At 33.8% G+C, this 27802-nt stretch overlaps 1 protein-coding gene across 1 annotated transcript; it reads left to right on the top strand.

The window, feature by feature from the left end:
* The first annotated feature begins 51 nt into the window (after positions 1–51).
* Positions 52–27802, top strand: LOC103883758 (protein eyes shut homolog). The gene is made up of 4 exons (XM_021936792.2): positions 52–1155; positions 10937–11033; positions 11216–11323; positions 27559–27802. The coding sequence occupies exons 1-4, from the start codon at positions 969–971 to the stop codon at positions 27728–27730; spliced, it is 564 nt and encodes a 187-aa protein (XP_021792484.2). The 5' UTR covers positions 52–968; the 3' UTR covers positions 27731–27802.

The following is a 27802-nucleotide window of genomic DNA, read 5'->3' as shown; positions in this document are numbered from 1 at the left end:
AAGACAATGAGATGCATATACATTGTGGAATCCTACAAAACCATAAAAAGAATTAAATCATTTCATTTGCAGCAATATGGTTGCAGCTAGAGGCTATTATCCTCAGTGAATTAATACAGAAACAGAAAATATAATACCATATTTTCTCACTTGCAAATGGAAGCTAAACAGTGGGTACACATGGATGTAAAGATGGAAACAATAGAGGCTGAGAACTCCAAAAGTGAGCAGGGAAGGAGAAGGGTAAGGGTTGAAAATCTACCTATTGGGTTCTGTGTTCACTATGTGGGCAATGGGTTCAACAAAAGCCCAAACTACAGCATTATGCAATATATCTGTGTTACAAACCTGCCCATGTAAGCCCTGAATCTAAAATTTTTGAAAAGAAATTTTTAAACATGCATTTCAAATGATTCAACAAATACACACAAAGCCAAAAACAGATGCTTAACAAAAAGTAACACCTGTTATATACTCTGGTGATGGCAAGAATTTCACATATTGCTAAGGACACTGAATTAAATAGCACTTAAGGCTTATAAATAGTGATCTCATCTGTAAAACTTATTTCATATTAAATAATTCATAGGAAAATTTTGCTCAATTGGTAATTTAGCTCAATAGTTGTTCTCTGACGTGTCTCAGAGGCCTATGTTAGAAATTTGCTAATGCTTTTAAAATCTTATTTCAGCCAATGTGGTAAGTTTTATGGTAATATGTATTATATTGTCACAGGAAATTAGGCAAAAATATTTTAAAGCTATGTATTATTTATTAGTCCTGTTATAAATTTAAAAGCACCACATACTATTAGTTCAAGGGAGTAATTAAAAATACAAAAAATAAACTTGAAAAACGAGTTCACACTTCTTAAAATTTTAATATTTTATTTCAGGTGTGAGTGTACGTCTGGATGGACTGGGCAGAACTGTAGTGAAGAAATAAATGAATGTGACTCTGATCCATGCATGAATGGAGGTCTTTGTCATGAATCTACCATCCCTGGACAATTTGTGTGTCTGTGCCCACCCCTTTATACTGGACAGTTTTGCCACCAACGCTATAACCCTTGTGACCTACTTAATAACCCTTGCAGAAACAACTCAACATGCTTAGCTTTGGTAGATGGAAATCAGCATTGTATTTGTAGAGAAGGTAAGAGCTGATATGGATTTTAATGGTTTTAAATAATTACTTAATTAGTTTGTGTATTTATTGTGCCTATGGGATGATGGCCTCTTCAAATGGGTTAGAAAAACCCTATGCACATTGTGGGTAGCGGAGTATCTAACTTCAAATCCTGTTATAAAAATATAATAGAGAAATACACCAAAGGAGTTAATGTAAGAATTCACTATTGGGAAAAGGGAAAAGTGCAAAGCTTTATAGCTTTTTGGCCCTTTTTTTTTCTTTCAGAAGCTGTCTCTCCTTTAATAACAGTTTCTCTTTTCTGAACAATCCTGTTCATGCAGTGTTCATGACAATAGCAGTTAGTTAGAGATGGGCATAGGTATAATTGAAAGTAATGAAATGTCTTAGTTTACATTTTATTCTGGAGCTATCAAAATATTACTTCTTTCTACTTAGACTGTTTAGTTATAATCACATAACTTTGGTGGCTGCTTAGTCTCATAAGAGAAATCCTATGCAAGAAAGAATGAACAGTTCAAATAATACTGTTGGAGCTCCTGGATCCAACCACATCTGAAGCCAGGATATTTCTGGCTTTCTGGGTCATATCAGCCAATAACTCTGTTTATATCATTAAACTTTCTTGATTGGGGTCTCTTCATGCGCAAGTGAAGAAAGTCTCTTTGATGCACAGTGGTTTAGGTACATGTTCACTGTTCATGTGTTGATGGTTACTCACAAGCAATTATGATTTTCAATGGAAATGCTTCTGCTCCAAAACACATGGCCAGTTTTCAGAATAACTAGATGTGTCATAAGCATAATATAAAAAACACATTGTGTTTGGAGGTCCACAACTGCAATTTATTTTCTAATATTCACCTGTGGTTTCATGTTTTCCTCCCTCTCACTGGCCCTTAAGGGAGTCTCTTAATGATAAGGATATTACTTATTTACTCTTCTGTTCAAAAAAGCCAGCTTAGATGACTTTAGTTAAATAGGTATCTAATTCAAAGCTATTTCCATTTGTTTTTGCAAATCCTCTAAAATTTTCTTAAGATATTAATCTTTTTAAAGGATTTTGAGGCAAGTCCTTGAACCTGTATACATGACAGAAACTTCTGGGTGTTCTGAAAGATTAAAACTAAAAGCTAGAAAACCATCAATAATTGATTTTGCAAAAATGGCATGGGTTTTATAGGCCATGTGAAAGAATGTTTGCAAGAATGAGACAGGTGAAACAAGATAGAGAAGAAAAAATACAAGGGGAGCATTTGATGCCCAAATTTAGTAATTATGAAGAACATAATTCCAACAAGTAAATAGTTTTCCTTTTAGCAAACTTTGAGAGTGAAACTTGTTGAAAATTATTCAGTATCAGTGAGGCGAATTTATTTAGTAGAACAATTCTACTAAACATTCTACTACATAGAATTTTTTTACTTAATAACATTATTATTTCTGAGAATGTAAGTAGCTAAGTAAAATAGAAAAAAAATCTCAGAACATAAATATTAGATAGATATTTATTGAGAAGGCCATAGTATATTTATTCACTTCAGGTAAACCTCCTTTGTTTCTCTCAGATATAATTTTCTCCAAAGTGGGCATTGTTTTCAAACCTTAGTATTTTAAAAATTCATTTGCTATTTATAAGTGCATTTAATAAATTTATAAAATATAGTGATATTTCTTTCCTGCTATGGGGTCAGGGAAAGAAAGTTTAGAAACATTATAAAACCTTCTAGTCATATATTGAACTAGTAATGATATCTGCTGTCCCCTTGAACATTAACAAAGATGTCATGGGGAGAATTTAGATTTCACTATTATTAAATAAAGGAAATCTTATTTCCCCTTAGTATTTTATTATTGTACTTAAGTCAAATCAGAGCTTTGGCTAGAGTGGCAGGTGGACACAGTGAATTATTTGTTTATTCCTTTGTGATTGCGATTCAGTACAAAGAGATACTTGAAGTGCACATCATTTTTTTTTTTTTAACGAATTTACATCTATGTTTTTCTAAACCTAATTGTGGAGTATGTTTCTGTAAATCAGATCTGACTACTGTAATAATGTGTCTTTAGCAGTTTTAAGTTCTGTAGCAGATCAAAAATTAAAGGTTGTAACATTGCTTTTAAAAACTACTTCAGAAAATTCAAAAGAAGTTGACTGCAACATTTTAGAAGCTTTGACTGAGTTACTTTAACAGCTTTATTTAAGATAGGTTCTATGTCAAAGCCAGCATATTGTTTTTAAAAGAAAATATTTTATCAAATTTAATTCTCACAAGTATCAACATTTAGAACTACAAAGAATTCCAATACTTAACATCTACAGATATGATTTGGAAGCTCCACTGGATCTCTTTGTAAGTTGTTGGTGTTTGTCAATTGACTAAAATAGGACATCGGAATAGAAATTTAAGACTTTAGGCTAAGGATTCAGCATATGTATTTCTGAATTTGTTTTCACAGTTTTTAGTCAGTCTATAGGGTCTCTCACTAGATAAATGTGAGTATAGATAAAATTTCAGCCAGAGTAACAATGCGACTATATGTTAGACAACTATATTAGAAATGACATTCAAATTCACTCTGAAGGACCAGCAAGTAGAATAACTGATACTTTTGGGTTTATGTCAAACTGTTTGCTTAGCAGGTAAACTATTTTGGTTAATGTGATTGAAATGTATAGTAAAAATGATCTAATCCTTTTTGCAAAGTAAGCTACTTAAAAAATTATCAGTATAGTTAAGCACCGGAACTATTGTGATCCTGCTTTGTGAGATAAAGGGCAATGCTTCTGTCTTCTGACTAGAATTGAGGTGATTATTTGGGTCTCTATGAATAGTGAACATTTTCTACAAGTAAATGAGGAGGCAAAAGAGCATGTGACACTAATAATTCAATATGTTTATTTTATATAAAATCTTATTCGTTTGGCACAATGTAAGAAAAAACATTGCTTTAATAAATAGAAAAACAACACATAGAAAGGCACATTTTATAAGATTTCTATAAACAAATGGGTTTTATTTTTGACACCTCAATAGTGTTAGCTTTGATTGTTTAGTATGTAATGAATTTACACACCTAGAAATTTATTGTAACCAACTTTTTCTGCCTTTATAAACTGTACTCTGTACACAAATACATGTCTGTCTTGTAACTGCATGTTGGTAGTGTTCTAGAAATTTTAAAAATATTATTAACTGATTCAACAAACATATTGATTTCCTATGATGTGTCAAGTCTTGAGATAGGTTCTGGAAAAATTAAACATGGTGAAGATATGCCCTCAAGGAATTTAAAGTTTAAAGGAGAGACACACCAGTTAATTAATCATTAAAGTACAATACTGTAAAAGCTTTTGATAGTGACAGGAGGCAGCCAAATGCCTAGACAGATAAGGATAGGTACTTGGTGAAACATCACCTCCAAGCCAATGACAGTTTAAAGCCTGAAAGCCAAGCTATAAGTTAAATCCTCAGACCAGATTGAGAACTTGTCTTCCTGTTTGGCAGTGCTTTCCTCTGATTGATCCCCACCCTTCACCTATTTTACATACACCTACCCTTTCCTAATTGGTTTTCCACACTCTTGTACCCATCTTCGAGTCTTGTCTTCATTTTAACTTTTGCATACTCACAAACCAATCAGCGCACACTCCCCATCCTGTGTCTATAAAAACCCCAGACTCAGTCAGTAGAAGACGAGATGGCCTGACTTTGGGGAAGAGACAGCCTGCCTTCAGGTTGTACAGGAAGACAACCTGTCCTACTTATACCCTCTCAAGCTCCCCTCTCCTCTGAGACCTGTTTTCATCACTCAATAAAATTATCCACCTTCATGACCCTTCAGTCATCTGCATGATCTCATTCTTCTTGGACACCAGACAAGAGCTTGGTACCCTCTGAGTATGGGTACCCAGAAAGGCTGTCCAGCCAGCCCTTTGCCCTCCCTGGCAGAGGGCAGCCAACCATGTGACGAGGCAAGGGGCCAGCTGAGCTGCTAACACACTGCTGTCCGTGAATAGTGGAACTAAAGGAGCACTGTAACATCCCCTCTGGGGCTTCAATGTCACATACACACTCAACTGGGTGCCACCATGTTCCCCACAAGGCAACACACCTGGTCTGGCTGGGGGGGCTGTGTGGAGCTTTCTCCTGTTTCGGCATGTGGAGTGGCCAGAGAGGTCCTGCACATACTGGCTCACATGCTCCCTCCCCCAAAGGCTTGAGCATAGTGGACCGAGTAGATGGGGCACCCCTCCCACAAGTCTGGCAAATGGGCTGAGAAAAATCCTGCATCACTTCCACATTTATGCCAGAAATATGTACAAGGGATGACAAGTTGTGGATACATAACATTGCTTTCTCATTTCTATTGACAACTTTTAGTTTTGTTCTGCATGATTTATAAGAGGGTCTCCAGCATATGAAGCCTCAGTTGCCCACAACAATTATGTGCTCATTAAACCACTCCCTTCCCTGCTTTATCTTCCACTCCCTTGCAATAATTCCTGGAATCTGGGATGACCTCTCAAATAAACTTCTTGTGAGAAAATCATTGTCTCAGACTTTTTTTTTTTTTTTTTTTTTTTTAAGAACTCAAGCTAAGACACATAGTAAATTCCATCCCCTGGTAACTATGGTTTACCTAAGTCTGAGCATGCATGTGACTGGAATATTGGCGTTCAGACCCTTTCTTTGGAATTGATGCTGAGAGAAGAGGCCTTCTCTTTCTGCCAGATGTTTTCAATTGGTACAGTCAACGACCATGTTCTCTTCATGTGGAGATGATCTGCATATAGTAGGATAGAAGTGTTTGGGAAAGAAGGAATCCTGGAGGAACTTACAGTTCTTACTTCAATTTTGTGAACTGCCTGATACCCCTCTCAGCCGGGTTACCAATAAATCTCACTTCTTAACTAAGTTCATGTTTTTGTTTATATTGTTTATGGCCAGTAGAGTAATGGCTACGACATAGCGTGAAGGCAAAGAGTTAATTTGAGTGGGAAAGGTTGAATAAACTGGTTTCAACTTCAAGCTGGTAGAAATAAAATAAAAATTTTATCACTTGAGCGCCAGGCACAACAACTCACACTTGTAATCCCAGCACTTTGGGAGACTAAGGCAGGAGGATTACTTGAGGCCAAGAGCTCCAGACCAGCTTGGTCAACATATCTATCTCTACAAATTATTTTTTAAAAACTTGCGGTGCATGGTGGTTCATTTCTGCAGTCCTAACTGCTCAAAACTCTAAAGCAGGAGGGATCATTAGAGCCCAGGAGTTTAAGGTTACAGTGAGAACTTCATCTTGGGCAACAGAGCAGGACTTTGTCTCTAATAAAATAATAATAATAATAATAATAAAACCCACAAAACCACATGAAGATTAAGAAGATAAAGAGGACTTCAGATGAAATGCATGAGAGTGTGTGTATTTGTAGCATACAGTAGAATTATTATGTTAGCATGTGTGTGTCTAGCCTAGAAATATGTCAAGAATTAAATAATTTCTTCTAATGGTCTTTTTATGAATTGTTCTTTTTGTTTCTTCTTTGAATTACTCTATTTCTCAGTTTATAGGCAAAAAATTACCCTATCAAATGCTTCTTAATTTAATCTAAAGAGCTTAGTTTCTAAAACAGCCACTTTGTATGTCTTCAAGGTGAAAGAAGCAGATGTTTCTTTAAATGACAGGATTAAAATGTGGCAAAGATACCTTGCAAGGAGCTGTAGTGAAAGCAGAATCAGATCATTTACTGTGCTATTGATTTACAATTGTGATCCTAAGCTTGATGGAATTGTAGTATCAGGGGAGACAGGTAGTGGCATTTAAATGTGTCTATTACTCCAGTATATATACTATCATTATGTTAATTCTACATTACCTAAGGTATACAAGTACAAATATCAAATAAATGTGTCATTTGACAAAATAGTTTGTATAAATTAGAAATTACTTCTGTTGACAATTAAAAACAGGTACCCATGTTGTAGCACATACCTATTAAGGTTAATAGCTGTAGAAATTTGAATTTAGAAAATTCCTTAAAGAAAATACATACATAATTAAAACATGTTAAATATTTATTACATTCTAAAATATTAGCTTTTCTTTTTTTTAAGTTCACTTTAAAAATAGGTGTTAAAAAATCTTATTAGTGACTATTGGAAATATTAGTTCTATATATTCATATTTCATAGTTTTTAAAGTTAAATTTGAAGAATTACTTATATTGGTTAATTATTTTAGAAAATGTTAATATTTGAATACAAATATTTTTCAATAAAATAATATTTTTTAAAAAATCTGACTTGCTAAGAGAAACTTCTGAAGTGTTTTTTTGTTTTCTTTTTATCAAGTTTTTAAATCCAGAGAAATTAGATTATTTAATTAAGAATAAATAGAAATAAGACATTTAATACTTTTGAAAGAAAAACATTTTTAAGTAGGCTTTTATTTAAAAATATATTATTTTTAACTACCTTGTTTGAATTCATGCTATGATATACACTAGTTTTTTCCCTGTTTACATTCATTTCAAATTACTCCAATTAATACCGGTTCTGAAGTGGAGATTGTTAAAATATAGTCCTGAACAATAAAATGTTATGTAAAATGGTTTTTTTAATGAAAATTTCATTATTGTACTCTGTTCCAAACATTACCTTCTAGAGCACAAACTGCAAAAAGGCTGAATTTGTTAGAAAGGAAAAATATTAATTAATTTAAAAAATTAATACCTATAATCCAGATTGATTTAGATCTTACATTTCTGCAGTAGGCTTTAAAATTTAATTTTGTATATTTTCGAAGAACAAGTGCAGAAGTATAAAAATATCATTTACTAACCATTCATGTGTATTTGTTATCATACACAGATGAGACAGTGTAAGAAAAGGATCAAGGCAGTATCCATTTAAGAATGCTTCACTTTTAATGCATGTGAAGATCCTCACTGCAGTTAACAAAGTAGGGTCAACCGAATAGTTCTAAGTAGGAATAAAGAACAAGGGGACAACATAAAATTAGTAATACTAAACTTTCTTTTTGGATAGTTTCTTACCTGTAACTTCATATATTCAAAACAAGAACCTTTCACAGAAATGAATAGCAACTTCTAACACCAAGGATTATAGAATATGTAGTTTGGGATTAAGTATACAGTCATGTATTGCTTTAAAAAGGGGATATATCCTGAGAAATGTATCACTAGGCAATTTTGTTGTGTGAACAACATAGAGTGTCCTGACACAAACTTAGATGAGATACCCTACGCGTTTACAGGTCCATTATAATCTTTAAAGATCATTGTCGTTAAAAATGTGGTCTGTCATTGACCAAAATGTTGTTATGCAGCACATGACTGTATGCACACTTCACTCTTAAAATCCCTAAAACATAAGCTCTCTCAGCAAAGCTTTGCTTTATTTTGAATGCAATCCACAGATACTTTATTTTTTCTCCCAGTGTCTACTGCATTTCGGCAATCTCATTTCCTCAACCCATTGACATATGTTGCCAGTTGGTAACAAAACTCCATCTCAGAAATGTCAAACTTAATGAATACGACAAAATCACGGGAAACAAGGTTATCCTGTGAGCTACCCAAGTCCTGGGCCTTGAGTGTTCTAATTCATCAGCACAGCTGAAATCACGGAGGCTCACTCACACTTCTTTATAGCCAGTCAGTGCCCCTGAGTTCCACTGCCTCAAAAGAACATTTCTAAGAATCACTTTAGTGTCAAAATGCCCTGCCTCCCAGAGAAAACTAACCAGGCTTAAAGTAGGAATGGTGAAATGCACTCAACTTTTTAAATTTTTAACTTGTGAAAAATCTAACCTCAATCAAATACTTAAAGAATTAAACATCTTGCATGTTGGAACAATTACAACTTGCTCACCTAAAGTGAGGAGAGCCGTATTAACTTGGAAGTAATTCATTTTAACTTTGTTTCTAATGCTGAGGATACAACATCTAGTGTATGAACGAACTACAAACGTGTAACTTCAGAGATTCATTTACAGGCTCTGAGAATTGAGTAAGAAAAATACAGCATATTAAAAATATTGTTTGTCATGAAGACTACCGGGTCTGCTAGCCACATAAGTACTGTAGCTTACTTACAATTAGTGTTTCATAGTGTGTGATCATTCCATCTTTTAAATGTTTACCTATCGTTGTTATGTTTTAAATAAATTTCTTTTAGCTATCATGTAGTTTCTTCTGTTATTTAGTCTGCCTCTACCTTCAAATTGGAGATTTTAAAAATCATATTTAATATAATTTTTGATATGTATGGCTATAAATACACCATCTAGCTATTTGGTTTTTATTTGTTATATCTGTACTTTGTTTAATTTTCTTTTTTGTTTTCTTTTGGATTATGTAACTTTTAGTTTTCCATATTATATCCTACCAAAGAGGCAGCCAGATTTCATAAGGTGTAACACCAAGCTCCCTGTTAAATTGCAACGGGAGGCAAGTTTGGAGTTTGATCCAATGGTAGACACCACAGAGAATGGCATTGACTGTGGCATGGTATGATATGAAAAGATGAAGTAGGTCAGAAATTCCATGTTCTATCATGGGAATCTGAGTGACAAAATACCGAGGGAATTTTTCATTGAACAGTTGATGCTGAAGCTGAAATATCATAATATAGACAGAGACCAAGAAAACTGTGCTATATCATTTGCATGGCAACATTACAAGTGATTTGAAACTGAACATGTTGAGATATTTGTGATAGAAAGAGAAGAAAAAGTGATATGAGAAGGATAAAGGACAGGTACTATGAAAGGAAGACAGCCATTCCTGGATAGCTAGACTATGCTTCCCTTTAAATGCTTCTTAGTTCCAATTCCAGTCTATGTGTATGCCAACAATGAATACAGTTTCCTTAAAATAACTTGAATGACACTTTGTTCCTCAAACTAAATTAGCCTGATTGCATATTGACATTTAGAATATTGTATGATGTGGCTGAACTTATTTAGTGCTTAGTAATATCACTGAAAAAGCAAAATAAAGGGAAATCTTGTTTCTTACATGTTTGAATTAGTACAGAAAAAATATGAACAAGAAAAATAGTTTTAAGCATATACTTTATTATACTTAGTCAATATATAACCATAGCATTGTTTACCTGTTTATTATAAATATTAATATATTTCATTGTATTGTAAAAAGTGATTACATGCAGGTTTCTTCTGACACAAATGAGTTGAAATAATTACAACTGCCTCTTTTATCAGCCTGTATAATTTTCTTTCACATTTTTTTTAATATAACTGGCGTGTGTTTAAATGGATGACTGATTATGTAGCTATGAATCAAAATAATTTGTTTTATTTGAATCACTTGCATCTAAAAAGCAATTAAATAATTTGCCTCATCTGCTAACTGCCTTGAATAAATTTGATCATTGAAGCTCAATTTTACTTTAAGATTGGTCATCACATTAATTCATTTGCTTTCCGGATCATTTCAGTTCTTCTTGTTCAAACATTTAAATACTTTAAAACAACAGCAACATTAGCAACATCTCTACCTTCTCAGAGGATTTAGTAGACTATTCCTCCCTAGAATCTTTCATTCAAACTGATTAATCTAGAAACTGGTATGTTTTTATGCACACATTATGGGAAATGGAGTTTTATGAGAAGCTTGAGATTATTTTCTTTTTTTTTAACCTCCATTATGAATGTATTCTTTAGACTACCACTGATTCTGATTTTTTTACTCTATAACAAGGATTGCTCATCCATACTCATCTCATACTCTTTGCAGAATTTGAAGGTAAACATTGTGAAATTGATGTGAAAGAGTGCCTCTTCCTTTCCTGCCAGGATTATGGTGACTGTGAAGATATGGTCAACAATTTCAGGTACAGAAAACTAAAAAGTATCTAGATACATGTTTGTGTGTCTAGATGTATATAGGTATAGAATTTTAATTGGTGAATTAAGCAACATTTATACTTATTAAAAACTTGCCACACTACAATTAGTTGAAGCATTGATTTTATACATCTGTACTAATGGAGTTACTCAATTTTTTGTTTAAAAGGTGTATTTGCAGACCTGGGTTTTCTGGATCTCTGTGTGAAATTGAAATTAATGAATGTTCCTCTGAACCTTGCAAAAATAATGGGACATGTGTGGATCTGACAAACAGGTGAGAAGCTACTTTTTATTAAATTAATTATTTGACATGTGTAAGTCAGCAAATAATAAAGTGAGCACACATGTGCCCATTATATAACTAAGGCAGCAGATCACTACTGATACATTTGTGCTTGTACCAGTACATCCTCATTTCTCCCATCCAATCACTTATGTCAAAAATCTCAGATTTTTATTTACCACTCTTGCTGTTAGTTTATAGTACTATTTGTATGTGTGCCTGAACAAAATGCTCTTTAGTTTCCATGTTAATAAAAGCAAAACAATATTGTGTATAGTCTCTGGAAATTGTTGAACATATTTTGTCGTTCCTGTTGACGCATGAATCTGTTGCTCATTTTTAACTTTTATAGAATATTTCATATTAAATATATGCCAAAATTTATTTTTCTACTGATTATAGATATTTGGACTATTTGCTTCTCTTGTCTTACCTACAATGATATTAAAGTTTTCAAATATTTCTCTAAATACACAAGTCCTAGTATATCCGAGGTTACATACATAGCAGTAGAATTGTTGAATCATTGGGTAAACATGGTCACATTTGCTAAATCACATCTATATATTTTTTTCATTTCTTTTGAAAAATACAATTTTTGTACTCTTAGCAGGGAATAAATGTTTTTATTGGCATTTTCAGAATGTTCCATCTTAAGCTTTATGTAAAGTTATATCTTATTGTAGTCTCCCTGCATTCTTATAATAATATGAAGTTTAACAATTTTATGTACATTTTGAGATGTTTAATTTGGCCTTTCTAGAAATGCCTAATTATGGCATCTGCCTATATATGTATTTATTTACTTTAAGTTCTAGGATACACGGGCAGAATGTGCAGGTTTGTTACATAGGTATACACGTGCCATGGTGGTTTGCTGTAACCAACAACCCGTCAACTACATTAGATATTTCTCCTAATGCTATCCCCTTGCCCCTCAACAGGACCCAGTGTGTGCTGTTCCCCTCCCTGTGTCCATATGTTCTCATTGTGAAACTCCCACTTATAAGTGAGAACATGCAGTACTTGGTTTTCTGTTCTTGTGTTAGTTTGCTGAGAATGATGGTTTCCAGCTTCATCCATGTCCCTGCAAAGGACATTAACTCATTCTTTTTTTTATAGCTGCATAATATTTCACGGTGTATATGTGCCACATTTCCTTTTTTATCCAGTATAACATCGATGGGCATTTCGGTTCATTCCAAGTCTTTGCTATTGTGAATAGTGCTGCAATAAACATACATGTTCATGTGTCTGTGTAGTAGAATGATTTATAATCCTTTGGGTATATACCCAGTAATTGATTGCTGGCTCAAATGGTATTTTTAGTTCTAAATCCTTGAGGAATCACCACACTGTCTTCCACAATGGTTGAACTAATTTACACTCCCACCAACAGTGTAAAAGCATTCCTATTTCTCCACATTTTCTCCAGCATCTCTCCAGCATCTGTTGTTTCCTGACTTTTTAATGATCACCATTCTAACTTGCATGAGATGGCATCTCATTGTGGTTTTGATTTGCATTTCTCTAATGACTAGTGATGATGAGCTTTTTTTCATGTTTGTTGGCTGCATAAATTCTTCTTTTGAAAAGTGTCTGTTTATATCCTTCACCCACTTTTTGATGGGATTTTTTTTTTTCTTGTAAATTTGTTTAAGTTTCTTGTAGATTATGGATATTGGCCATTTCTCAGATAGATACATTGCAAAATTTTCTCCCATTCTGCAGGTTGTCTGTTCACTCTGATGATTTATATATATATATTTATTTATTTATCTATTTATTATTATTTTATTTTATTTTATTTTTTTCTGTGCAGAAATTCTTTAGTTTAATTAGATCCCATTTGTCAATTTTGACTTTTGTTGCCATTGCTTTTGTTGTTTTAGTCATGAAGTCTTTGCCCATGCCTATGTCCTGAATGGTATTGCCTAGGTTTTCTTCTAGAGTTTTTATGATTTTAGGTCTTACATTTTAATCTTTAATCCATCTTGGGTTAATTTTTGTATAAGGTGTAAGGAAGGTGTTCATTTTCAGAGTTCTGCATATGGCTAGCCAGTTTTCCCAGCACCATTTATTACATAGGGAATCCTTTCCCCATGGCTTGTTTTTGTCAGGTTTTTCAAAGATCAGATGGTTATAGATGTGTGACATTATTTCTGAGGCTTCTGTTCTGTTCCATTGATCTATATATCTGTTTTGGTACCAGTATCATGCTGTTTTGGTTACTGTAGCCTTGTAGTATAGTTTGAAGTCAGGTAGCATGTTGCCTCCAGCTTGGATCTTTTGCTTAGGATTGTCTGGGGTATACGGGATCTTTTTTAGTTCCATATGAAATTTAAAGTATTTTGTTTTGTTTTGTTTTGTTTTGTTTTGTTTTCCAATAATGGAAGAAAGTCAATGGTAGCTTGATTGGAATAGCATTGAATCTATAAATTACTCTGGGCAGTATGGCCATTTTCACCATATTGATTCTTCCTATCCATGAGCATGGAATTTTTTTTTTTTTTCATTTTTCTGTGTTTCCTTTCTTATTTCCTTGAGCAGAAGTTTGTAGTTCCCCTTGAAGAGGTTCTTCACATCACTTGTAAGTTGTATTCCTAGGTATTTTATTCTCTTTGTAGCAATTATGAATGAGAATTTATTCATGATTTGGTTCTCTGTCTATTAATGTTTGTCTATTAATGTCTATTATAATAGCAATGTTTGTGATTTTTGCACGTTGATTTAGTATCTTGAGATTTTGCTAAAGTTGCTCATCAGCTTAAGGAGTTTTTGGGCTGAGACAATGGGGTTTTCTAAATATACAATCATGTCGTTTGCAAACAGAGATAACTTGGCTTTCTCTCTTCCTATTTGAATACCCTTTATTTCTTTCTCTTGCCTGATTTTGTTATTTACCCAGTAGTCATTCAGGAGCAGGTTGTTCAGTTTCCATGTAGTTGTGCCGTTTTGAGTAAGTTTCTTAATCCTGAGTTCTAATTTGTTGCACTGTGGTCTGAGAGACTGTTTGTTATGATTTTTGTTCTTTTGCATTTGCTGAGGAGTGTTTTACTTCCAATTATGTGGTCAATTTTAGAATAAGTGCTACTGGTGCTGAGAAGAATATATTTTCTGTTGATCTGGGGTTGAGAGTTCTGTAGATATCTATAAGGTCCACTTGGTCTAGAGCTGAGTTCAAGTCTTCAATGTCCTTCTTAATTTTCTGTCTCGTTGATCTGTCTAATATTGACAGTTAGGTGTTAAAGTCTCCCACTATCACTGTGTGGGAGTCTCTTTGTAAGTCTGTAAGTACTTGCTTTATGAATCTGGGTGCTCCTGTATTGGGTGCATATATATTTAGTATAGGTGGCTCTTGTTGTTACATTGATCCCTTTACCATTATGTAATGCCATCCTTTGTCTTTTTGATTTTTGTTGGTTAATGTCTGTTTTATCAGAGACTATGATTGCAACACCTGATTTTTTTTTTCTTTCCATTTGTCGGTAAATATTCAACCATCCCTTTATTTTGAGCTTATATGTATCTTTGCATATGAGATGCATCTCCTGAATACAGCAGCACACTGATGGTTCTTGACTATTTATACAATTTGCCTGTCTGTGCTTTTCAGTTGGGACATTTAGCCCATTTACATATAAGGTTAATTTTGTAATGTGTGAATATGATCCTGTTATTATGATGTTAGCTGGTTATTTTGCCCATTAGTTAATGCAGTTTCTTCATAGTGTCGATGGTCTTTACATTTTGGTTTGTTTTTGCAGAGGCTGGTACCCGTTTTTCCTTTCCATATTTAGTGCTTCCTTCAGGAGCTCTTATAAGGCAGGCCTGGTGGTGACAGAATCCCCCAGCATTTTCTTGACTGTAATGGATTTTATTTCTCCTTCACTTATGAACCTTAGTTTGGCTGGATATGAAATTTTGGGTTGAAAATTCTTTTCTTTAAGAATGTTAAATATTGGTCCCCACTCTCTTCTGGCTTGTAGGTTTTCTGCAGAGAGATCCACTGTTAGTCTGATGGGCTTCCCTTTGTGGATAACCTGACCTTTCCCTCTGGCTGCCCTTAAGATTTTTTCTTTCACTTCAGCCTTGGAGAACCTGATGATTATTTGTCTTGGGGTTGCTTTTCTCGAGAAGTATCTTTGTGGTGTTCTCTGTATTTCCTGAATTTGAATGTTGGCTTGTCTTGCTAGGTGGGGAAGTTCTCCTGGATAATATCCTGAAGTATGTTTTCCAATTTAGTTCAATTCTCCCTGTCACTTTCAGGTACACCAATCAAACGTAGGTTTAGTCCTTTCACATAATCCCATATTTCTTGTAGGCTTTGTTTGTTCCTTTTCATTCTTTATTCTACAATCTTGTCTTCTTACATTATTTCATTAAGTTGATTTTCAGTCTCTGATATCCTTTCTTCCACTTGATCTATTCAGCTATTGATACTTGTGTATGCTTCACAAAGTTCTCGTGCTGTGTTTTGCAGCTTCATCAGGTCATTTATGTTCTTCTCTAAACTGGTTATTCCTCTAACATTTTATCAAGGTTCTTAGCTTCCTTGCATTGGGTTAGAACATGCTTTTTTAGCTCGGAGGAGTTTGTTATTACCCACCTTCTAAAGCCTACTTCTGTCAATTCGTCAAACTCATTCTCCATCCAGTTTTGTTCCCTTACTGGTGAGGAATTGTCATCCTTTGGAGGAGAAGAGGCATTCTGGTTTTTAAAATTTTCAGCCTTTTTGTGCTGGTTTTTCCACATCTTTGTGGATTTATCTACCTTTGGTCTTGGCTGTTAGTGACCTTTTGAGAGAGTTTCTGCATGGCCATCTTTTCTGTTGATGTTGATGCTATTGCTTTCTGTCTGTTAGATTTCCTTGTAACAGTCAGGACCCTCTTCTGCAGGTCTGCTGGAGTTTGCTGGAGGTCCACTCCAGACCCTGTTTGCCTGGGTATCACCAGTGGAGGCTGCAGAAAAGCAAATATTGCTTTCTGCCCATTCCTCTGGAACTTCATCCCAGAGGAGTACCCGCCAGATGCCAACCAGAGCTCTCCTGTATAAGGTGTCTGTCAACCCCTGTTGGGCCCTGGACCTACTTGAGGCAGTCTGTTCTTTAGGAGAGCTTGAGCACTGTGCTGGGTGATGCGCTGCTCTTTTCAGAGCTGGCAAGCAGTAACGTTTAAGTCTGCTACAGCTGCTCCAGCAACCGTCCCTTCCCTCAGGTGCTCTGTCCCAGGGATATGGGACTTTTATTCATAAGCCCCTGACTGGGGCTACTGCCTTTCTTTCAGAGATGCCCTGCCCAGAGAAGAGTTTTCTAGAGAGGCAATCTGGCTACAGTGGCTTTGAAGTGCTATGGTGGGCTCCCCTCAGTCCAAACTTCCTGGTGGGCTTTGTTCACACTGTGAGGGGAAAACTCCCTACTCAAGCCTCAGTAATGGCCCCTCCCCCAACTAAGCTCCAGCATCCCAGGTGGACTTCAGACTGCTGTGGTGGCAGTGCAAATTTCAAGCCAGTGGATCTTAGGTTGCTGGGCTCTGTAGGGGTGGGATCTGCTGAGGAAGACCACTTGACTCCCTGACTTCAGTCCCCTTTCCGTGGGAATGAAGGGCTCTGTCTTGCTGGCGTTTCAGGTGCCACTGGGATACGGAAAAAAAAAAAAAAAGAAAAAAAACTCCTGCAGCTAGCTTGGTGTCTGCCCAAATGTCCACCCAGTTTTTTCCTTGAAACCCAGGGTCCTTGTGGTGTAGGCACCTGAGGGAACCTCCTGGTCTGTGGGTTTCAATGACCGTGAGAAAAGCATAGTGTTTGCACCAGATAGCACTGTCCCTCACAGCAAGGTCCCTCCAGGCTTCCCTTGGTTAGGGGAGGGAGGCCCCTGACCCCTTGCACTTCCCAGGTGAAGCAATACCCCACCCTGCTTCTGCTTGCCTTCTGTGGTCTGCACCCACTATCTAACCAGTCCCAAGGAGATGAACTGGGTACCTCAATTGGAAATGCAGAAATCACCTGCCTTCTGCTTTCGTCTCTCTGGGAGACGCAGACCTGAGCAATTCCTATTCTGCCATCTTGCTGAGTCAGCATCTGCTCTTTAATGTTTTTTCTTCTTATTGCTTTGTAAGAATCCTTATATATGATTTTTTAAATGTCTTTCTTAGTTGTATTTATTGAATATAAGTTCTTATTGAAAGAAACACTTCACTTTTATAAGTTATATGTACTAAAACTTAATTTTAATATATTTGAATTAATCTATTACTTAGTATATGGTTTGCAAGTTTCATCTTATTTAACTTTTCTTTACACTAGGATGAAAGGATTTTTTTCCCTATATTTCCTTTTAAAATAATTAAAATGTTCTTTATATGTAGATGCATCAGGCATATTGTATGTATGAGTATGGGTGTAAAGTATTCTTATCTCATTCTTTACACACTTAAAAAACAAATGTAGATTCTTAAGTTTATTTTTTTATATAAATAAGCCATGTCTGTTACATGTTAAGTTCATCATTTACTCACTGATCTGTAGTGCCTTCTTGGTTGCAGATCATGTTTCCACATATGGATATGTCTATTTCTCTATTTCTGTCCTGTTGCTTTAGTTCAGTTTCTCATCCATGTGCTAGTATCATGAATCTTAATTACCTACCTTTGAAATATCTCAATACTGGTAGGGCTACTTAATCTTCAGGTAGCTTTAGATATTGTGGCAATTTCTTCTGTTACAATCAACTTGTATTTTTTTTTTTATTAGTATTATACTTTAAGTTCTAGGGTACATGTGCATAACGTGCAGGTTTGTTACACATGTATACTTGTGCCATGTTGGTGTGCTGCACCATCAACTCGTCAGCACCCATCAACTCATCATTAACATCAGGTATAAGTCCCAATGCAATCCCCGGTGTGTGATGTTCCCCTTCCCAAGTCCAAGTAATCTCATTGTTCAGTTCCCACCTATGAGTGAGAACATGAAGTGTTCGGTTTTCTGTTCTTCGGATAATTTGCTGAGAATGATGGTTTCCAGCTGCATCCATGTCCCTACAAAGGACATAAACTCATCCTTTTTTATGGCTGCATAGTATTCCTGGTGTATATGTGCCACATTTTCTTAATCCAGTCTGTCACTGATGGACATTTGGGTTGATTCGAAGTCTTTGGTATTGTGAATAGTGCCGCAATACACATACGTGTGCATGTGTCTGTATAGCAGCATGATTTATAATCCTTTGGGTATATACCCAGTAATGGGATGGCTGGGTCATATGGTACATCTAGTTCTAGATCCTTGAGGAATCGTCATACTGTTTTCCATAATGGTTGAACTAGTTTACAATCCCACCAACAGTGTAAAAGTGTTCCTATTTCTCCACATCCTCTCCAGCACCTGTTGTTTCCTGACTTTTTAATGATTGCCATTCTAACTGGTGTGAGATGGTATCTCATTGTGGTTTTGATTTGCATTTCTCTGATGGCCAGTGATGACGAGCATTTTTTCATGTGTCTGTTGGCTGTACGCATGTCTTCTTTTGAGAAATATCTGTTCATATCCCTTGCCCACTTTTTGATGGGGTTGTTTGTTTTTTTCTTGTAAATTTGTTTGAGTTCTTTGTAGGTTCTGGATATTAACCCTTTGTCAGATGAGTAGATTGCAAAAATTTTCTCCCATTCTGTAGGTTACCTGTTCACTCTGATGGTAGTTTCTTTTGCTGTGCAGAAGCTCTTTAGTTTAATTAGATCCCATTTGTCAATTTTGGCTTTTGTTGCCATTGCTTTTGGTGTTTTAGACATGAAGTCCTTGCCCATGCCTATGTCCTGAGTGGTATTACCTAGGTTTTCCTCTAGGGTTTTTATGGTATTAGGTTTAACATTTAAGTCTCTAATCCATCTTGAATTAATTTTCCTATAAGGAGTAAGGAAAGGATCTAGTTTCAGCTTTCTACTTATGGCTAGCCAATTTTCCCAGCACCATTTATTAAATAGGGAATCTTTTCCCTATTTCTTGTTTTTCTCAGGTTTGTCAAAGATCAGATGGCTGTAGATGTCTGGTATTATTTCTGAGGATTCTGTTCTGTTCCATTAGTCTATATCTTTGTTTTGGTACCAGTACCATGCTGTTTTGGTTATACATTCAAACAAGCAATTTTGTTTGGAATTTCATTGAATGTGTAGGGCAATTTAAGAAAAATTGTTTTCTATTTACTTAGGTCTTTTGAAATATCTTTAAAAAGGCATTCTGACAAATTCAAGTGGAGCTGTACTAATTAGAACACAAAATAACTAATTTTCTCTGCCATGATTGGACTCAGGCACCAGGAGCTCTGTTTATCTATCTTCATAGAGATCCAAACTTTAGAATTGGTGAAATTTGCATCAGATCCTGTTTAAGTTTCCAACAATTTTCTATCATTCCTCTCATTTTCTATGCCCTATCTAGCTTTCACATTGTCCAATCTGGTGAGACACCACCCCTACAACTTTCATTCCTTTCAAGGGGACACCAATCACTACAAGTACCATAGGAATACAAAATTGCCGCCAGTTTAAAATCTCCATGGGTCTATAGGGGCAGGACAAGATCTTCCAATTGGATTTTCTCCATAATAGCTCTTACTGTAATGTAGAAATTGTGCTGTTACTAAATATATCAACTACACTGTATATTCAAGAACTATCGGTAAAAAACAAAATCAAAGAGAAGATGTGTTTGTGGCCTCATCTGAACTGACCTCAATAATTTGTTTCTACTAGTGGATTAGTAGCATTGTAAAGTTAAGTATACTTTCAGAACCAGTATTCAGCAACTCCTAAAAGGTCTGAATATCTTTCTTTCACCAGAGAACAGTCCTACTGGTAAATAGCCTCAGATACCTCTGAAGAAGACTTCAGAAAGATACATAAAATACCTGTGACTCTATTAAAGATTCCTCTTAAGAGAGCAAACCCTGACTTTCAGTTGAGTAACTGAGTCTGTGACATAGCTTAGGTCTTGGAATTGTGAAAGAGGCAGAGAATCCCTACAAAGCCAAATTGAATTATGTCTCTGTCCTCCAAAACTAGACATTTCATTGTATATACATGAGGCAGCACCATAACTAGACTGTTTATATATTTCATTTCTAAAACCCCATCATCAATTAGCCTCTGCCATAGATATCTGTGAATCAGTCCACTGATGTCCACTCTGTTTCTCTGATTTATATGCTTATTTGCTCATTTTGCATTTGATTGTCAAGCATATCCAATAGTCTATGCATTGTTAGATCTATTTTAATTAATATCATGAAACCCAATTCCATGGCAACATCCAGCACTGTCAGCAAGGATATATGAACAAGGTGATTCCTTTCCAATATCTTGACATTGGTAAACATTAGAAAACAAAACAAATACAATGCAACATAATGATAAGCATCTATACATTACTTACTGTGAATAAATTATAGAAAAGTATATCACTTAAATATTTATTAAAATGTATGATTGACTGAAAAAATAAGTCTCAGAATAATATGATATGTAATTCATATTTAGTGAAGTATTAAAACATATTTTAAAAAATACATAGCATCTTAAGAGTAGTAATTTTCTCCCGGTAGAGAGGAATGGAGGATAATTAATTGAATGGATGCATAGGAGTTTCATACATATATATGTGTGTGCATACATATTTATCACAGATCTCAGATATATATATACATATATATACACATATATATCATATATGTGACAGATCAACTACGTTTTGTGTGTTTTCCTTAAAAAATTTTCAGCAACATGAATCAATACTAAGATGAGTTAAATATGGGTGATGGGCATACAGGTGTTAAGTATTCTATTCTTAGAAAATTACCTGGTATAAATTATTATAATAAAAGCCATTTTCAATGAATTAAAATCTTTCAAAGATTAAAAATCAATTAGCAGCTAAAAATGAGGTAGTCACATTTGATTTTCTTATCTCTTCTTAAAGAAAGTAATTTTTATTTTTTTGAAAAACTTAATCTATTGATTAAGTACTCATTAAAAATATTTCAAGTAATCTACCAACTCATTTAAAACAAATAATTTTATAGTTAGTTCAAAGTAAATTAAATTGTAGCCACATAAACAAAAACATATTACAAACAAGAGTTACTACATATATGCCTCATAGTTAGGTTCATGTTTTTGATCTATTCTATTCTCTCTTGTGGTTATTGAAACTGTGGCCTACAACAATTAAGACTTACCTCTAGTAACATGATTTAAAGATGAGTTTACTGAGATATAATGACACATGAATGACAGCCCCAATTAATATACAAATCCATTGCAAAAGTGAACACTGGAATTTACATTTTTCTGGCACTTCATAGCATATGTTATCCAATACAACTAATGTCTTTTCAAGTCATTGCTACTAGTTCACTTAGGTCACTCACAATAGTATCTGTCTACTGAAAATTTACAACTAAATAGAATTTGCAAGAACAATTACAGTAACAGTGGCTAGTCCATTTAAAGAAAACATAGAAGAAAATGTTGCAAAAGCCTGGCTGATGTGATTATCATAGCCAGATAATTATCAACAAGCATATTGTGACCATTCAGTTTGTGATGTTCACAAGTTGAGTAATTCTTCGCTGTTACAAATTTAAAAGTGATTAGTTAATATGCATTTCACCAAAAGACAAAAATCTGTTTACTCTTCTGTAATTGTTTGCCTAGAAACAGTCATCAATCCAAATGATGTTTATTCTACTAGAGAATTTGCTATAACATCACTGTTTCAAATCAGATTCACACCCACATGCAATTATAATAAAAACATATAAAGACATGTTGTGAGTATGATAAATAATGTAGACATATATTTATATACAATGTAATAAAGACATGTTGAAAATATAAAATAGATTATTCATGTTCTAAGTAAAAATTGTCATTAATTATAAAGAAGTGTGGTTCATGAATGCAGTTATAATATCACAAGAAAAAAGTAGAAACGCTTTAAAATGTAATATAAATTCTTTCAAAATTAGAATTGCTTTAACATAGGCTAAAAAGTCCTTATCAGAAAGTTTCACCTGTGACACTTTATAATTTCATTTTCTTCTTTAGAATGTAAGCTTTTAAAAAATATCTACTCAAACAAGTATGATTTAATCTTATTGCAAATACATTTTAGAATCAAAACTCTTATTAAACATTCTGTTCTATATTTGGATTTTGTAATACTATTCAATCTATTTAATAATTACATTTTAAAATAACTTCAGAAGCATACAAATAGCACATCTACTTATTAATTTCTCTCTCATCTGGAATAAGAGCAAAAGTATACAAGAATAATGTAAATTAAATGTAATCGTGGCTAATTTGGGGGCTACAATTTGTGTGATTATCTTGCATTTTTCCATCTTTTTTTCAGTTTGACAATATCATTTTATGCAAATTATAGTTACTCTTCCTTATCTCTATTTTAATATGTTGAATTTTCTTGAGAAGTCACTGTTAAAATGTATCTTAGTGATTAAAAAAGTATCTTGAACACCTATTTGAAAAAGTTTAGGCCAATGCCAAGTTAAACGTATGAATTATAATTTTAATACTTTGACAATATATTTGTTCGATTCTAGTGAAACTTTTGAAGTGAAAGCTTTTTATTTAAATGAGAAATTTTTATTTCAACAAAAATACATATTTCATGGTCTTAATTGTTCTCTCAAGATAGAAGACATTATTATATATGTATATTTTAAAAGCTGTTAAAATTGAGTTTATCAAAGGAAAATATACTTTAGGGACATTTAACATAAAATGCAATACTTACCGTACATTTGACTGGATCCCTTAGGACATTAATAAAAATCAGGTTTACTTTTAATTTTTCTCTAGCCTTATTAGAGGCGGTTCGCATCAAGGGACCCTCAGCAGGTAATAGTGAAAGGAAAATTATACCAAACCTGAAGCAACTGCACAATATAGTCAGAGGCCAGTAGGGGGAAAAATTTGGTAAGGGTCTTTTCAGACATACCCTATACACTTTTATTTTTATTTTTTAACGTTTTGAAGGGCCAATGTTAAGTGCATAGTGAAAACGTCCCAAGTAATCCAGCATTGTGCTTGCCCTTCCTATTAGAGACAGGGAACAGGAAGAGAGCAGGGTGGGGCAGGTGGAGGGAGGCAAGAAGAAAGAGAAAATGCAAATATTTACATTTTTTCTGGGAAAGCAGAGACAAGGATTAAAGGTAGATACTCTGTTCTAGAGTCAAATGTTATTTTCACACAAATTTGCCCTCATATTGTTTAGCGTGGTGGAAAGTAAGAAACATAAGTTGAATATTTTCTGTAAACTGTTTCACCGGGGCTGCTGTTAATAGTGGGTCGATGATTTTTCTCTTTGATCTCTACAAAGTTTTAGATGCAATTCAGAAAACTTCCAAATGGACTCTGGAATCCCAGGGCCTTTTCGCATCATTATTAACAAAGCAGGGACCCCCAACATTCCAGTTGAACAGGCATCTGTGGGTTAACAGAGTCTTGAAACTTAATAATGCTTGGAATTTATTTTATGTAAAAGTAATGCATATTTTTGCTATGTTGAAAAGTTCAGATTTCAGGAGTAGTTTAGAAAATGAGAAAAAAATAATAGTCTTGGAATGAGAGCAAAAAGGAAAGAAAGGTTATTGAAATAGAAGCGAAGCATTCTTTGAAGAAAGGATCATTATAATTCTTATTTTTAAAAATAATTCTTCACATAGTTATCTGTATGCCAAAAACTTTAGAAAAATAAACTTCTGTAAGTCTTGAGATAGTACATGTATGTTTATTTACTGTGTGACATCACTTTCAAAATCAGAAGTGTAAGGTATGTATTTGAGATTCATAAAATAAGTTACACGATAAATGTTAAAGAACAAACAAAAAAGCAGAACTTTTTGAGAAGTTCATTTTAAATTAGGGTAAATATATTTGAAGGATGGCTATGGAAGCAAAAAATGAATATAACATTTAGTAAAAGGTATCAAAGGGTTCAAAAGGCACAATTCAGAGGGAAATCATAATTGAAAAAACAAGAATTCTGGGTCGGTGTCAAAATCTGAATCTCTTCGTGTATCTTCAAGATAACTATACAGACAAAAAAAAATTAACATTCGGCAAAACCTACATCTTCATCATGACAAAAAGACATTTCACAAAAATTTCCCATTAACTTATGGAACAAGTAAGTAACTACATTTAAGGTAATGAAAATCATATTTCTTGTTATTTAAAAAAGTAATTTCAGATAAAGAAATAGACCGGATTAAAATGAACCCTGTTGTGTTAAGTTATGATTGGAGTGTTTGGTATGAGCTCATGCATTCCTATGTATGTGTTTAAAACACACAAACACAAACATGCACAAAGATACAGAAATAGACTATGTATGTATACACAAACACAGTTATTTACATACAACTATATGTGTACATACATATGCCAATGTATCCATACATGTAGCTATATTTATTCATATAGTGATGGACGTATCAATAATTTAACTTCTAAGTAATATCCTTCACTTAAAGAAACCAGGGCTCCTGAAAAAAATGGCTGATGCCAAAGCTAGGACAGAGAATGCATTAAGATAAACCTGGGACATCTTGTGCTAGAAAGTGGGAATGATCAAAGAATGAGGATATGTGAAAAGAAAAGAGAAGCCAGCTTGAAGAGCTTCCCTTAGCTAAATCTCTGACAAATTAAATATTAAAATAAATAGTAATTATTATATATTTTATCCATTGAGAAAATAAAAATCCATGAGTCCATATTGATACAAAATCATTGAAAAAATGAATGAATAAATGAAGATACTCTTTCTAAAAGTAGAATGTAAACTAGTAAAAGAAGCACAAAGGTGATGGGTGCTGACGAGTTGATGGGTGCAGCACACCAACATGGCACAAGTATACATATATTACAAACCTGCACGTTATGCATGTGTACCCTAGAACTTAAAGTATAATAATAATAATAATAATAATAATAATAATTTTAAAAAAAGAAAAGCACCATTTGACAAAAAGTATGGGGAAAATTGACTCAGACAAGAATCATTAATGAAGAGCATCTCTGGTTTTTTAGTGGTCCAGATTTCCAGATTTTAGGGTACTTGGGTACTGATTGATCATGATACTACTAAAGAATCATTTGTATTAATAGAAAACAAAATTTGGGTGGCAAAAGACAAGATATGTTATGATTTTCTGATTTTCAAAATGAGAGAGAGAGAAAATTCTATAAAGTAAATGAGTAAACTACTATTTAGAAAAAATTGAGACAATCGGTGGTGATTATCATAAAACACTGAAAAAGCAAGATATCTCAAAATAATTCTCTAGTATTCAATATTTCAAAATATAAATTAGATTTTGAAACTTCTACAAATATAATAGAACTGTTAGAAGTACATGAAAGAAATACATAAATTGAAAGTCATTATTTGTTTTTATAGCAATATAACATTTTTAAATTTGCCAATATGAAAAAAATCATTTCTTGAGGTACTTTTCACTACTATTTTTGAGAATTCTGTGTCCAATTCCTATCTATTCTGTGATTCCTTGGAATCATCATTAATTCAGTGCGAACACAAAGTAGCAGTCAAAGACAGTATTATTAACAAATCTATTGATTTTAGTAAGGCATTTGGTAGGTTCATTACATTACCTCTCACTAGATGGGGAGATATTCGCAAAATGAATAAGATGGAGAAAAGCAGTTTGACTATTTGAACAAAAATTCAAGAAGTTAGTAATTGGATTAGTGTTACTCTAAAAAGGTGATTATAGTAATTTCCCTAGTCACATGAAGAACTCTTGGGAAATACTCTCTTCTTTCACCCAGTATCCCATTGCACATGACATTTTAATGCCTTCTGTCCAACTGGTACAAAGATTCCTTACTCTTTCTTTTTCTATTAATTTTATTTTTAATTTACACATAATTATAACATTTATGTGTTGTGCTATTTTGATACATTAATACATTGTATCATTATACTACATAATATATTGTATTACAGCACATTTGTTCATTCATTTGTAATGAACAAATCAAGATAATTAGCATAGAGATCACCTCAAACATTCATGATTTCTTTGTGGTGAAAACATTCAAAATTTTCTCCTCTAGCTATTTTGAATATACAATACCTTACTGTTTACTACAGTCACTATACTATGTGATAGGACACCAAATTTATTCTTCCTTTCTAACGGTAACTTTGCACCCATCAATCAACCTTTCCTATCCCCTCTTCCCTGCTGTCTGGCTTATTTTACTTAAGAGATGAATGAATAAAAAATGTGTAGTATATGTAAACAATGAACTACTCTTCAGCCATAAAAAGGAATGAATTCCTGTTATTTGTAACAACATACATGAACCCGGAGGACATTATTGTAAATGAAATATATCTGGCACAGAAAGACAAATACTGCATGTTTTCACTCATATACAGAATTTTAAAACCCTGATCCCACTCCTTTATTAATACTAAGACCTTTTCTGTCACCTCTTCTCTAGCAGTTAGCCGTGCTTTCATGAGACCTATCTCAATTGATATGTATCTACTGTAATGTTTTCACATCTGTATTCCTGTTCTGTTCCTGAGACTTTCAAAAGCAGGCTCAAGTTTAATTTACACTTGAATATGGGTACATGACTAATGCCTGGTGCTCAATTAATTAATGTCGGTTGAAGAAGTACAAGAAGGAGCCTGGAGGATGTTAGACTTCTGTGGTTATAAAATGATGAAAGAAGTTAATTAGGAAGAGTTTCCTCAAAAAATCTAAATAAAAATCTAGCTCAAAAACATTTTATGGAAAGTTTCTAGAGCTTCTTTATCTAGACTTCTAAAAGGAAAAAGTATGAAGAGATATTTTTGCTAAGTATACAGTTTTGATCAGTTTAATATCTCCTTTGGAAATTATTTCTATATTTTGATACTAGTATTCATCAGGTTATAGTAATTATTTACCCAACACATTGTTTTTCAAAATTTCACACATCAAGAACATTTGAGCAGAACAAAATTTTGCAAGGGGAATTGCTATATTTTTCCAAAGAAAACATGAAATATATATATTATTTATTTCAATTAAGTCAAATGTCTTACATTTAAAATAGAAATATGAATCATATATAATAAATGATTATCATTGTTACGTGGATATTTCTAATTTTTCCACTTTTTTCCAGATTTTTTTGTAATTGTGAACCTGGGTACCATGGGCCCTTCTGTGAACTTGAAGTAAATAAATGTAAAATCTCACCTTGTCTAGATGAAGAAAATTGTGTCTACAGGACTGATCGATACAACTGCCTCTGTGCCCCTGGTTATACAGGTAAATCCATATCTGCCCCTGTGTAACAACATATTGCTGTCTGCAAGCAAAAGGAAACCTCATATTTATACTCCAAAACCTGAAATAACCTGCCAGAT

Source organism: Papio anubis, chromosome 6 (assembly GCF_008728515.1).
Source record: "Papio anubis isolate 15944 chromosome 6, Panubis1.0, whole genome shotgun sequence".
NCBI classification, from domain to species: domain Eukaryota; kingdom Metazoa; phylum Chordata; class Mammalia; order Primates; family Cercopithecidae; genus Papio; species Papio anubis.
This window is presented reverse-complemented; position numbering and strand designations above follow the sequence as displayed.

Excerpts from the sequence above, each read along its gene's own strand:
- LOC103883758 (XM_021936792.2), top strand. The coding sequence starts at position 969 with ATGAATGGAGGTCTTTGTCATGAATCTACCATCCCTGGACAATTTGTG. Across the intron at positions 1,156-10,936 it reads GCATTGTATTTGTAGAGAAG|AATTTGAAGGTAAACATTGT; the intron begins GTAAGAGCTGAT and ends TACTCTTTGCAG. Across the intron at positions 11,034-11,215 it reads GATATGGTCAACAATTTCAG|GTGTATTTGCAGACCTGGGT; the intron begins GTACAGAAAACT and ends TTTGTTTAAAAG.